Source organism: Lytechinus variegatus, chromosome 16 (assembly GCF_018143015.1).
Source record: "Lytechinus variegatus isolate NC3 chromosome 16, Lvar_3.0, whole genome shotgun sequence".
NCBI classification, from domain to species: domain Eukaryota; kingdom Metazoa; phylum Echinodermata; class Echinoidea; order Temnopleuroida; family Toxopneustidae; genus Lytechinus; species Lytechinus variegatus.
Genome location: NC_054755.1, coordinates 29,926,957 through 29,940,976, shown reverse-complemented (window position 1 = coordinate 29,940,976; position 14,020 = coordinate 29,926,957). Strand labels below are relative to the sequence as shown.

General features: G+C 33.8%; 1 protein-coding gene across 3 annotated transcripts in view; it reads left to right on the top strand.

Annotated features, from left to right (window-relative positions):
- The window catches only part of LOC121429479 (UDP-glucuronic acid decarboxylase 1-like), a 53,356-nt gene that overhangs the window by 13,887 nt on the left and 25,449 nt on the right, over nt 1–14,020 (top strand). For all 3 annotated transcript variants that reach the window (XM_041626501.1, XM_041626503.1, XM_041626502.1), the window contains exons 2-3: nt 11,302–11,338; nt 12,413–12,464. In XM_041626501.1, the coding sequence (XP_041482435.1) occupies nt 11,302–11,338; nt 12,413–12,464 (89 nt within the window). The remainder of the gene's footprint in view (nt 1–11,301; nt 11,339–12,412; nt 12,465–14,020) is intronic.

Genomic DNA, 14,020 nt, shown 5'->3' with positions numbered 1-14,020 from the left:
TCAAATGAGAATGCTAGCAAATCCATCTTCCTAATTGGTTTCCTGAACCGGTTTCCAGTAAACTAGTTTTAGAAAGCGTAATGAGAACAGGGTCTAAGAAGAGTATTCTATCATTATAATTTGCATACATGTAGCTATCATTATGTACATTACATAATTATGAAGAAAGTGTGTAAGCGAATAGTCCAATACATGTGTAATTGCATTTATAGATGAAAATGCTTTGTTCAAATCATAAAAGAGTATGTTTTGTTCAAATCATTCAAAAGAATACACCTGAACAGGTATTCAATATGACAAAACATTTATAGCTTGTAGGCCCTAGAATTGAACCTGAATCCTCTTGTTTTGGTCTTTTCTGTGGCTCTGGTTCCCGGGAATGAAATGTTTTCAGTTCAGTGTGATACAAATACTGATGGTGTACACATACATGTACATGATGTATGAGAATAGACCAGATGTTGGTTTGTAATTTATTAAAGGAGAAGTTCACCATGTCAAATATTGATCTCAATATTACATGTAATAAAAGATACATCTAGGTGAAGCCTGAAGCTTTGATGAAAATATATCGATTTAACGCATATTAAAGAAAATCATTAAGTTTTAAAGTTTTTGATTTGTGAATTTATTGTATATACGAGTAGCTCCTCAATTATGTGATATGAGAATCCTATGAATTCCAAGTTGATGAATGAAAATCATTCTTTTCATAGGAGGGGTAATGAAATGATGTGTCTGGTGAAATATCCACCACACAAATCAAATAATTGGCAATTTTTTAAGAAAATTGCATTTTGGGGAATGTATCACATGACACACATGCATAAATCTAGTGTCTGAAGGAACTGCTCGTTTGTGATGTTGCACAATCAAATATTAAAATAAAAAAAACTCTGATAGTCGTTGATGGATTCTCATTAAACCTTTACCAATATTCTTTTTTAATTTTTCCAACTTTTTGTCAGGGTGAATTTCCACTTTAAAGAGAAATTCCAGTAGTTGCAGTAAACACTGATTTCATGAGAAAGTCTGTAAAACAAGGATTAAGTGTCAGTATATCATCGAGGATCTAGATCTGGTAGAGTTACATTAACTGAACTTCGTGAATCTTGAAATCTACGCTGAAAAATATTCACACCGAAGATCCCCAACACAGATAAGCACACGTGGGACAATGTATAATTATTGCTTAGAGCGTCAGGCCCGACGCCCTACCCGAATCCTGTGCGTATTTGCTGATTTCTCAGCAATTACACAATTTCTTCCAGAATCCTTTGGCACATGCGTTTTATTTATACAAACAGACACTTTGGTGGTCATTTCATTGGATTCTGTAAGAACTCATTTTGATATCGTTACCAAAACTATAGCATTTACCTTTAAGCAGCAGTTCCCAAGGAAGCAGGATACATGTATGTGTACGCTTTAAAGGGATGGTCGGGGCTGAATATATTTACTGTATATCTTAGTACATACATGTAGAGTAGAATTCACTGAGCAAAATGCCGAAAAATTCATCAAAATTGGATAACAAATGATAAAGTTATTGAAGTTTAAAGTTTAGCAATATTTTGTAAAAACAGTCGTCATGAATATTCATTAGGTGGCTGATAATGTCACATCCTTACTTTCCGTTTTCTTACATGTATGTTATTCATTGCATAAAATCATAATTTATTCATTATTTCATACTTGTGTGAATAATATGTTTCCCTTAAAATGAAATAAGTTGCAGCAATAAATATCTATTTACTAAATAATAATAATAATATAGGATATTTATATTGCGCACATATCCACCTTGTTAGGTGCTCAAGGCGCTCCTATATTACCCGGCTAAGCTAGGCGTTCATAGCGCACACAGCTTCTTAAGGAATTACTAAATTACTAAATAATAAATCAGTTGTCAATATGAATTTTCTAGTTCTTGGAGGAAAAAAATTGAATAAACCTAATTTCATGTAATAAAATACAAAAGAACAAGTGGGGATATGACATCAGCCAACCTAATGAATATTCGTGATGACTGTTTTCACAAAATACTGCTAAACTTTAATATAAACTTAAAACTTAATAAATAATAAAAACTTAAGAAACTTTAATATTCAATAACTTTGTTATTTGGTCATTTTCAAACGTGAGTGACACAACAATCGGAGAGGTTTAAGGGCTCATATCTTCAAACTTAAAGGTTATGAATCAATCATGACTACTATATTATATACAATGTAGGACTGGCATGGGCCACTGCGAGTTTGATTTGAATTCAACAATTCATTTAGTAGATATGATTAAAAAACGGTGCGTGAGTGACACGACAAATTTTGGACATGGGTTTCTGACCACTAACACATATGGTTGGATTCGTGCCCAAGTAGTTGTCATGGAGTACTGTGAGTACCAGTAAATGGACATAAATAGTGTACCTATCTAACACATATAGTCAAAATCAATCAAACCTTCTCTATGGAAAATGGTACCCTCCTATATACCGTGAGTGACACGACATCCAAAACGTGAGTGACACGACAAGTGCAAAAATACAACATTTATCTCAACATTGAAAGTATTTTTTGCATGATCTAAGAGTAAAATACCATTAACCAAAAAACAAGCTTAATTACATAATAACTGCTTTCTTTAAAGTTCATAATATGTCATCCTGATGTTTTATTCTTGGTTTATGGTCATATTTGCCCATCAACTCACATTCCCTATACCATACCACATTGTCACACTAGGGCTTCTACCACTCTCCTCTTTAGAGGAGGAGGGGGCACTTGAAGGAGGTGTTATGAGGTCTTGGCATTGACATCAACTCAAACATTCTTTTTGTGGCCTGATATCATTCAAAACTTTAACTCTTTCTCCCTATCTGTATATGAAAGTTTACAGGTTCCTACAATTCAGCATCCACAACGGATGGAATAATTTTTCCTTGTAAGAAAGGTATTCTCAATAGTCACTAACATCATCTGGCATGGTCTGGTAGCCAATGATGTCATGTATGACTTCTTTTTCTTGAAATATTGGATTACAATATTATCCTCCTTTAATATTTTAGGCATTGTCCAAATAGGACATGGCAGTTTCAATGTCTTTTTTGGTACCAAACCACAATCACATTGCTGCACACTTCAGATGGACTATCAGCAAATCCTTGAGAAACTTGGGAATTCATCTCAACAAGCATAGGTTTTCTCCTGAACACTGCTTGTATGTGGACCCTCCCAAGGCAGTACATGTAGGCACTGTACCAAAATTCAGAGCTATGCTTTTAGCTGGAATCTTGTAAGCACCTTTTCATTGCTAATTATTTGATCATATACCATACCACGGGAATCCAGGGAAAGCCACAAGGTGAAAGACGCAGTCAGTACCTGATTCTTGCAGTCTGCTACTATTACATAACAACTACAAGTCATTAGCCTTTCCTTTTCTAAGCCCTTGGATGTCACACTAAAATCCAATTCAGCATCCCAACCAGGCTCCCTTTATACCTCAATAGCTTTTTCCCCTCGAGGTCCAGCTCTGTTCTTATCAGGGTACCCCCCCCCCCAAATAAAAAAAAATTGATCTACTGGTACATGGCAACCCATCCAAAGTTGCTCAAATCAAAATGCGGTCTCGGTTGGGACTTGTTGGGACCTACATGAACATGCATCATTTTGTTGTAATGAATATGTTTAACTGCAAATCTGCTCTGAACACACATCAGCCCGCTTACGGTAGTTTGCTGTTCAGACCCTACATGTAGTTAATCACTAGCGGTATGAATGGTGGCCGAACAAATAATGATTTTGAACTTGGCATGTAGCTGCTTCAAGCAATATCCAAAATGTTCTATCAAATCTCAGTACATTCTCACCTGAAATGTTTATGTTTTCTTGCAAATTTGTTTATTTCATGTCCTGGAATACAAGCTTTATGGCAAATGAAAAGGTTGATTTAATCAATCAGAAGGAAAAGAAAAATGTTTTCTTTTCCGAATTTGAAAAAATGTTTGGTGTTCATGGTGATCTCTTATATCTCATGTACACTACTTTACCACTAAATTTCTGCAAATTTCAAAAAAGGATCCCTGACTTTTCTAAAGCTCTATGAGTATAACAAAGAAATAACATTGCTCAAAAGAAAGGTGAACTTTCTGCTCATTTCTGTAAATGGAGACAGAGAATGTTCGAATAATACCTAGGTATGACTTGAAACATCACCATCACCAACCCTTTATGCATTGTAAATATGTCCATTGCTAAAGTATAGTGGTTTTTCTCTTGATACATTCATAATTTTGTGTTGATTGATTATGTTGTTATATTCTTAATCACAGTACATTCACCAAAATATGAATTAGGATCCGAGTCTTCACACCAATGGAAAATTGTCAGGATTTTTTTAAACCAAGGCAACCACGGAGAGGAGAGAAAATAGATGAACTCAATGTCAAATTCAATATTTCCATAAAAAGGAGTAAAATTAGGAAGATGGAGGAAATTATTAGCCTAAAATAGGCCTAAATGATGTCAGGAACAACATTTTGACTGTATCCCTGGTAAAACGCTTCAAAAATTACTGGATGTCCTATTTTATACACAATATAATACCGTGAGTGACACGACATTTCGTGAGTGACACGACATTGTGAGTGACACGACACAACTTTAACAGTTAATTTTAGCTTTACCTTAACACATTGGACCAAGTTACTTTATATACAATAAGGTACAGATAAACTGTATTTGCTCCAGTACTGGGATAAATTAATTTTCAGAATACACAGCTCTAGAAAACTTTTTGCATTTAAAACGTGAGTGACACGACAACCAGTTTTGAAAACTTCGAAAACCAATTTTTTTCAGAAAAACACTTCACAGAATTTTTTTTTTGCTATTTAGGAGTTAGATACAATACACAGCTTGTATCTTGCCAACAAATGTGCTTCTAATACAAATTTTATATTGTGATAGGCAATATGTGAATTTTGATGCAAAAATCAACATTTTGTAACATTTAATTTCCCTTGCATAAAATTCACTGTATCTCAAGACATAATTAATACTTTTATGTAAATGAAATGGAAAAATATACTTTAAGATGTCTAGTTTCAAAAAACATTGATGCCTAATGATTTCTAGCAAGTTTTAATTTTCACCCCCATGTCCACTTTTGTTTGAAAATGACCATTTGTCATCCGATTTTTATGAAATTTTAGGCATTTTGCTCAGTGAATTCTACTCTATTACATGTAAGTTATAACTACTTTCAGCCCGGACAATCCCTTTAAAACTGTACTAGTTGTGCTCCCTTTAAGTATCTAGTGCTAGCTAAAACCATGGGGAAGTTTAATAGTAAATATAAAGATGCGAAAAGCATGACACAACCAACCTGTGGCCACTTTTCATTAAAAATACAAAGATTAAAAAACAAACAAGTATTTAAAACCTGATGACATTTTTGTGACATCATGGTTGATTGCATGGAGATTTATTGCAATCACTTCCATTAAAAATACAAACCACATGGTGATCAATAGTAGATTCAACCAAGAAATTAATATGGCAATCACACTTCCATTATTCAATTTTATTGATGTAATGTTTAGATTTAATCATCATGAGAAAGCTATACACTGTATTATACCGGTACTGAATGTCACTTGCTTGCAAGCTCTCAAAGGGGTATTACTCCAGACTGAAAATATTATGATTAGAACAGATAAAGAAATTTCAATTTTTCAATTTCAATTTATTTACACTCTCAATAAAAACATGAAAAAACACAAGGTAAACTAGATTTTAATTCGTCATGAGGACGACAGTTGGAGGACGAATTAGGTGGTCTGTCATGAAATTTCATTATGTGTCGGCTAATGTATGAAATGAATCAGTAGACAATCTTGATGATAGACATCATGGGAGTAAATTTTGACCATTGCTAAATACTCACTCTTTAATGTGGTGATGATAAACGTGATGGTTATAAATATGTTGGTGATAATGCAATACGGTAAATACGAAATGAAGTGTTGAGCACGTAAAATGCCTTAAAAACTCCTCAAAAAATAAGAGACGGGGCGATTTACCGAAATTGGCTTCCCAAAAATGCGCTATGAAAGGAGCCTTCATTTTCAGAGCAGCTAATTTTTAATCTACAGTTTCATATTTTTGTATGTAAAATATTTTTAAAAATTCTTTATTCTGTCAGCAATTTTTCTTTTCAGATTTCAAGCAAGAATTTTCACAATGTCAGTGGGTATCAGTTTCACAGAATGCTTGAAAATTCACAGGTGATACTTTTTGATAACTAAAATGTCTTAAAAATTTTTATTCAAAACTTCTGCTAAATTTGAATTATTTTTAATGAGAAATTTCACAATGCTACAATTTCACAGCATTCACTTCAAAACTCATTAGTGATGTATTTGATGAAAGAATTAAGTAGATTTTTTTGGGGGGGGGGGGGAATGTTTGCAAAATTTCTGCAAATTCCTAAACATTTCACATTATATTTTCCGTCAAGAATTTTCAATATCCATTTATTAATTGTGTATGACTTTAACATTTGCTTGAAAATTCTTTCTTGATGATTTTACTGAAAAAAGTCAGGTGAAAGATTCAAATCCAGGTAATTTTCCCCGCAGAATTTCGGGAAAATTTGTATTTAAGTAAGTTGCGTAATTCTTAATTTCACAGAAGGTATCTGAAAATTTGTTATATGTTATATTTAGTGAAAATAACCAAATAAAAAAAATCCGGAAAATTCCCCAAAATGTCCGGAATGAAATTTTTCAACACAATAGCGTTTCAATATTGTAGCGTTTACTAAGAAAATACATAAATGATGTTTTACAATGTTAAAATTACCTCTTAAAAAGTTCCGGAAAAACTACGAAAAATGTCCTACATGAAAAACCGGAAAACCAGTTGGCTTGAAATTTACAGGAAGACCGTAAAATTGATTGATAAGACATTTTCTTTAAAAAATTCTCAAAAATTAGGCCCAGAAAAAATTTGCAAAAATTTAAACAGGTCACAACACAATGATGCTGTGGTCAAAAGTGAAAATTATTCATACGTTATTTGTAGAGATTTTTTTCGACTACAACATATCAAAATTTGAGAGAAAACTGACCACTAATAAAAAAGATACTGTCAAATATCTATAAATACGTTGTCGTATGTTGCGAAAATGTGTAATTTTTATTTTTAATGTAATTTTGTGATATTTATGCAATTTCCAGATGAGATATTGACTATATCGACGAGTGAGGAAAAATTGGGGGTCAACGGACTCCCTGAAGAGCTACAGTGAATTTTATATTGGCATATTTTTGCCCACTTATGACTTATTTTGCGAGTTTGCACGCGCGTGCAATGCAAATTTGAATGGACGCGCATTCCGGTATTATTGGTCGTAAGAGGCTTAATGAGGTATCAAATTAATCAGAAGATCATGGACGATGGACAGACACAAAATAAATGACGACTCGAAGAGGCATAGCGATGGTAGGAGCAAGAACGCGCACGCATACCTGTGCGCGCGCAAATTCTTGACATGCTCAAAATGGCCTGAAACGTACCCAAACTTGACCACGGTTGATTTGGAAAATTTTTAAAATTTGACGCGCGCGTACGTGCGCGTCGTGACCTTTGCATGACCTCTGTTGACATGTCCTGATGACTTGTCACCTGAACTTGATATGATGCAAATATGGATGATTTTTGATGATTAGTTGCGATGATATGATCAATCATTTAATTTTACAAAATGGCGCCTAGATGACGTCATCATGATTTGATAACCTTGAAAAGTTTCGTTTCGCATGTCCATAATGATTGCCATACATGACATGAAAATCAAGAAAATTGACATGCCCGATATTGAGATAAAGTGGTTACTAGCTTTGGCAATAAAAATAAAGAAAATTCTGACGAATATAATAGGTGATCTGTCATATTCATGACAGACCACCTAATAAAGGAAAAAAAAAAAAAAAAAGAGAGTCAAGCGAGGTTTGAACCACCGACCTTAGCGTTACCAGGCAGGTGCGTTATCCAGTCGACTACGATCTTCCGGACAGACATGGAGTGCAAAACAGGAAACATATTGTCAATGTAAATTGTTGCAAGTCGAAAAATGTCATGATGACAAACCTAGAACAAATTCCAGTTTTTAGAATAGTTCAAGCTGTAAAATGAAACAATGGACGTATTGTCTAAAGGGTACATTCTAAGGTAAAACATATTGAAAATTTGGCAAGAAAAGACCAATATTTACGTAATTAGAATCAATTTACAGGAGTGTGGTGACATCATGAAACAGAAAACACTAATTGTTAGTTCCGACGCCATGTTGATGACGTCACGATGCTTTTAAGGGTCAAATGTGGCATAAAATCATATCTCCAATTCATACTCTATTCGAATAGGAAAAAAAAATTTGGGGTCAACGGACTCCCTGAAGAGCTACAGTGAATTTTATATTGGCATATTTTTGCCCACTTATGACTTATTTTGCGAGTTTGCACGCGCGTGCAATGCAAATTTGAATGGACGCGCATTCCGGTATTATTGGTCGTAAGAGGCTTAATGAGGTATCAAATTAATCAGAAGATCATGGACGATGGACAGACACAAAATAAATGACGACTCGAAGAGGCATAGCGATGGTAGGAGCAAGAACGCGCACGCATACCTGTGCGCGCGCAAATTCTTGACATGCTCAAAATGGCCTGAAACGTACCCAAACTTGACCACGGTTGATTTGGAAAATTTTTAAAATTTGACGCGCGCGTACGTGCGCGTCGTGACCTTTGCATGACCTCTGTTGACATGTCCTGATGACTTGTCACCTGAACTTGATATGATGCAAATATGGATGATTTTTGATGATTAGTTGCGATGATATGATCAATCATTTAATTTTACAAAATGGCGCCTAGATGACGTCATCATGATTTGATAACCTTGAAAAGTTTCGTTTCGCATGTCCATAATGATTGCCATACATGACATGAAAATCAAGAAAATTGACATGCCCGATATTGAGATAAAGTGGTTACTAGCTTTGGCAATAAAAATAAAGAAAATTCTGACGAATATAATAGGTGATCTGTCATATTCATGACAGACCACCTAATAAAGGAAAAAAAAAAAAAAAAGAGAGTCAAGCGAGGTTTGAACCACCGACCCTAGCGTTACCAGGCAGGTGCGTTATCCAGTCGACCACGATCTTCCGGACAGACATGGAGTGCAAAACAGGAAACATATTGTCAATGTAAATTGTTGCAAGTCGAAAAATGTCATGATGACAAACCTAGAACAAATTCCAGTTTTTAGAATAGTTCAAGCTGTAAAATGAAACAATGGACGTATTGTCTAAAGGGTACATTCTAAGGTAAAACATATTGAAAATTTGGCAAGAAAAGACCAATATTTACGTAATTAGAATCAATTTACAGGAGTGTGGTGACATCATGAAACAGAAAACACTAATTGTTAGTTCCGACGCCATGTTGATGACGTCACGATGCTTTTAAGGGTCAAATGTGGCATAAAATCATATCTCCAATTCATACTCTATTCGAATAGGAAAAAAAAATTGGGGGTCAACGGACTCCCTGAAGAGCTACAGTGAATTTTATATTGGCATATTTTTGCCCACTTATGACTTATTTTGCGAGTTTGCACGCGCGTGCAATGCAAATTTGAATGGACGCGCATTCCGGTATTATTGGTCGTAAGAGGCTTAATGAGGTATCAAATTAATCAGAAGATCATGGACGATGGACAGACACAAAATAAATGACGACTCGAAGAGGCATAGCGATGGTAGGAGCAAGAACGCGCACGCATACCTGTGCGCGCGCAAATTCTTGACATGCTCAAAATGGCCTGAAACGTACCCAAACTTGACCACGGTTGATTTGGAAAATTTTTAAAATTTGACGCGCGCGTACGTGCGCGTCGTGACCTTTGCATGACCTCTGTTGACATGTCCTGATGACTTGTCACCTGAACTTGATATGATGCAAATATGGATGATTTTTGATGATTAGTTGCGATGATATGATCAATCATTTAATTTTACAAAATGGCGCCTAGATGACGTCATCATGATTTGATAACCTTGAAAAGTTTCGTTTCGCATGTCCATAATGATTGCCATACATGACATGAAAATGAAGAAAATTGACATGCCCGATATTGAGATAAAGTGGTAACTAGCTTTGGCAATAAAAATAAAGAAAATTCTGACGAATATAATAGGTGATCTGTCATATTCATGACAGACCACCTAAAAAGTAAAACATTGTGACAACATACTAAAAACATGAGAATGAGGGGCCAACAAAAAAGAGCATATAGCCTTATTGAGCATTGACCCAACAACTATAGGACAAAATCAATAAATATTACAAAAAAAGATAACATAAATGAAAACATATTTTAACACATACATGTACAAAGCAAAAAAAGTAGACAAACAAAACACTGAAAAATTGATCAAAATCGGACAAGGAATAACAAAATTATGATATTTGAAAGATTTGCATTGTTCCATTGAAACAGTTATAGACCTGTCTTCATGAATATTCAATGAGCAAACCGATGATATGATAATCCCACTTGTTCTAAAAAAAATGAAATTAGAAATGAAATTCATATTTTATTCCAAGAACAAAAATGATTGATTGACAACTGATCCAGTGTCTTTTTAACAGATATTCATTGCTGCAACTTATTTCATTACATGTGAGAAATATCATTCACAGATGTATGAAAAAAAAATGAAACCATTAAATTTCATTTAATAACATAAGTAATAGGAAAGTTGGGATGTTACATGTATGTCATCAGCCCACCTCATGAATATTTATGATGATGTGCATGTAAATTTTTCACACAATATTTTAAAATTCAATATCTTCACTTCGATAACTCATTTGATATCAGACTTCAATGAAATTTTCAGCATTTTGCTCTGTAAATTTTACCTAGTTATTTTATAGACATCAATATTTTCAGCTTGGAGTACCTGTACCCCTTTCAGTTATTGCACACGGGACAAGTATTGTACCTCTTGGGCAGAGGGCATGGGTACTTGTTATTCATGCCATTCCTATAAGTTTTATATGTACCTCTGTTAATTCATGAGGTATTATATTTTTTAAATGGCTTTCTAGGTTATGATTTAATTTATGCATAATTGCATATTATACATATTGCCTGCCAAAGAAATAATATCATATATTGACCTCTGCAAATTGATTTGTTTCCTCTGATATCTTTTTCACAGGTGTCTGGGGTCAGGGTCATAGAGAAGAGACAGAAGAGTGAGTATTTAATCTGAATTTTCTTCGTCCATTTTTTATTTATAGTAAAAACGCTGTTTGAAATGTTATACCATGGTGTTTAATGTATGAACCTTACAGTACCTGTTGTTGTTTAACAGATGATGATGATCATGATGGGTTCTTGTAAAGCACCAGTATCCGCCTCAGCTGTGCACTCCTGGCGCTTGCTCAAAAATAGGAAATATCTCACAAATTTCAATGTCTTCAAACAGTGTTTAGGATCATCATTCAGTTCAAGTACTGTCCTAGTAATGCTACAATTGAGTTATTCTTGCAATAGTGTTGGAGTGGGGAACAGTAAGGTCTTCAGACTCAAAAAATTAAACAGTTTAAGTTTAACAGTTTAACAACCATGGTTAATTTGCTGAGAATTGGATGTTGAAAATTGAACTTTGTTTAAGATTTTAAAGACTTGTTTGAACAATTTGAACAACTACTGTGTTAAGTTCTTGTACATGTATATGTAATAAATAGTGCTGTTTAAAAAGTTTAAACAGCGTCTTTACTCTGTAGCAATAAAAGGCTCATCTAAAAGACTTGAATTATAGAGATTTGAATGTAAAAACTTTAGAAGTTGAAAGAACATCATACTTTTTCTAGGATTCATAAATGTATGTATGATGCAAGAAATTGAATTGAATGTACAGTATATATTGTCATGTGTAGGAAATTCCTTTCACATCGGGTTTACAAAATTACAAATACATCTGCACATACACAGAATAATTAGACTTACAATATCATGGGATTGCATACACAATCAAAATGCTGGTTATTTCAAATGTAATACAATAAGTACAATTGCAGATATATAAATTAATTAAATTGAACTGGAAGGGCATTTAATATAGTATTTCATTCAATAGGATTTGGAAAAAAGGTTTGTTTATGTGAATGCAAATGTTAATATGACAACATTCAGATAAATAAAATATTATGTAAAGGCAGTTAATATTCCCAAATGGACTATACACTATGATGATTGATGAACTAATGACAATCATTAATTTTGGTTTATTTTATGACATATTCTCTCCTTTTCCTGATGAACAGATTATTTAAATTAGGAGCAGCTGATATGGATGTAGAAAGCCAAGTTAGAAAGGTCAGTGAAACATAAACCCATCAAAAATGTTTACAATGTTTGTATACTGCCTGCTTTATTACTTAATCCATCTTCTTTGATTTTTTAAAATAATTCCATCAAAATTCAATATACATGTAACATATGCAAAATAAAGAACTTATAGAGGAGATAGCAAGAAAAAGGTAAATGTCTTTTACACTGCTCTACTTTTACAACAGGAAGTTATAGTTTTATTTTGTTGAAGGACAAGTCCACCCCAATAAAAAGTTGATTTGAATAGAAAGAGAAAAATCCAACAAGCATAACGCTGAAAATTTCATGGAAATCGGATGTGAATTATCAAAGAAAGTAATTACATTTTAAAGTTTTTCTTAATTTTGCAAACAGTTATATGGACATCCTGGTCGGTATGCAAATGAGCAGACTGATGACATCACCCACTCACTATTTCTTTTGTATTTTATTATATGAAATGCTAAAATTCTAATTTTCTCCTCATTGTCCTGTGAACCAAATTTGATTCCTCCCTGAACATGTGGAATAACAGTTTAAGATTATTAAAGTCAAGTTTCTGTTGTCAAAACTGTAAAAATGGATATATTGTATAATTCAAACAATTCCAACCATCCCCAGGAACCTTTAAGTCAATGCTCCAAAAAGCCCTAAAAGTAAAATCTGGAGCCTTAAGTTGGTGACCGCACATGACACACCTCAGTTTAAACACCTTTATGGATTCTTTTGGAGGAATCCTTCCAAGTACCAAGTAAAAACAAAAGAAATAGTGAGAGAGGGACATCATCGACTCTCATTTACATACCACTGAGTTGTGCATATAACTGTTATGTGAGAAATAAACGAACTCTAAAAATGTCATAACTTTCTTAGTTTACATCCGATTTTGATGAAATTTTCAGCGTTACGCTAGTTTAATTTTTCTCTATCCTTTCCAATCAACAATTTTCTGGGGTGGGCTTGACCTGTAAAGTAGTAACAATAGTAACAGCAGTTTAATTCTCTGTAAAAGAACAAAATGCATTGGCATCCTGATATAACCAGCCCTATCTTATATTTTTAATAGCAGCATCATTTCTTTTAATTAAGCATGGAAAAAGGAATAAAATTATATAATATAAAGACCTTGATATCTATTTTGGTTCATGTTACTTGCTTTCTTTTGTCAAGGTAGGGCAATATGATAGATTTGCTACCTGGTAAATGAATCAACTTGCTTAATGGGTTGCCTTTGGAGGGTTGGGATATTTTCGAGTAATTGTCCTGAACTAAAATGGCATTTAACCCAAATCTTGAACCCTTGCCCTTTTCGACTTTAAGTGTTTTCCTTTATTTTCAAGTGCTTGTGTATATAATGGCATTATTGTAGCTAGCATTCTGAAGTTTTCTTTTCATAGCACGCACTCTTTTTTTACAAAGTAGATTGAGAGGCAAATGTTTGTAGAGGTTACCATTATCGTAAGTGTAAATTATCATTGAAGCAGACCTTGTTTGGTCAGTGCACTTGGAAACATAGACACAAGGGTTACCTAGATGGCATTTATTTGGCCAATCTTTAGAAT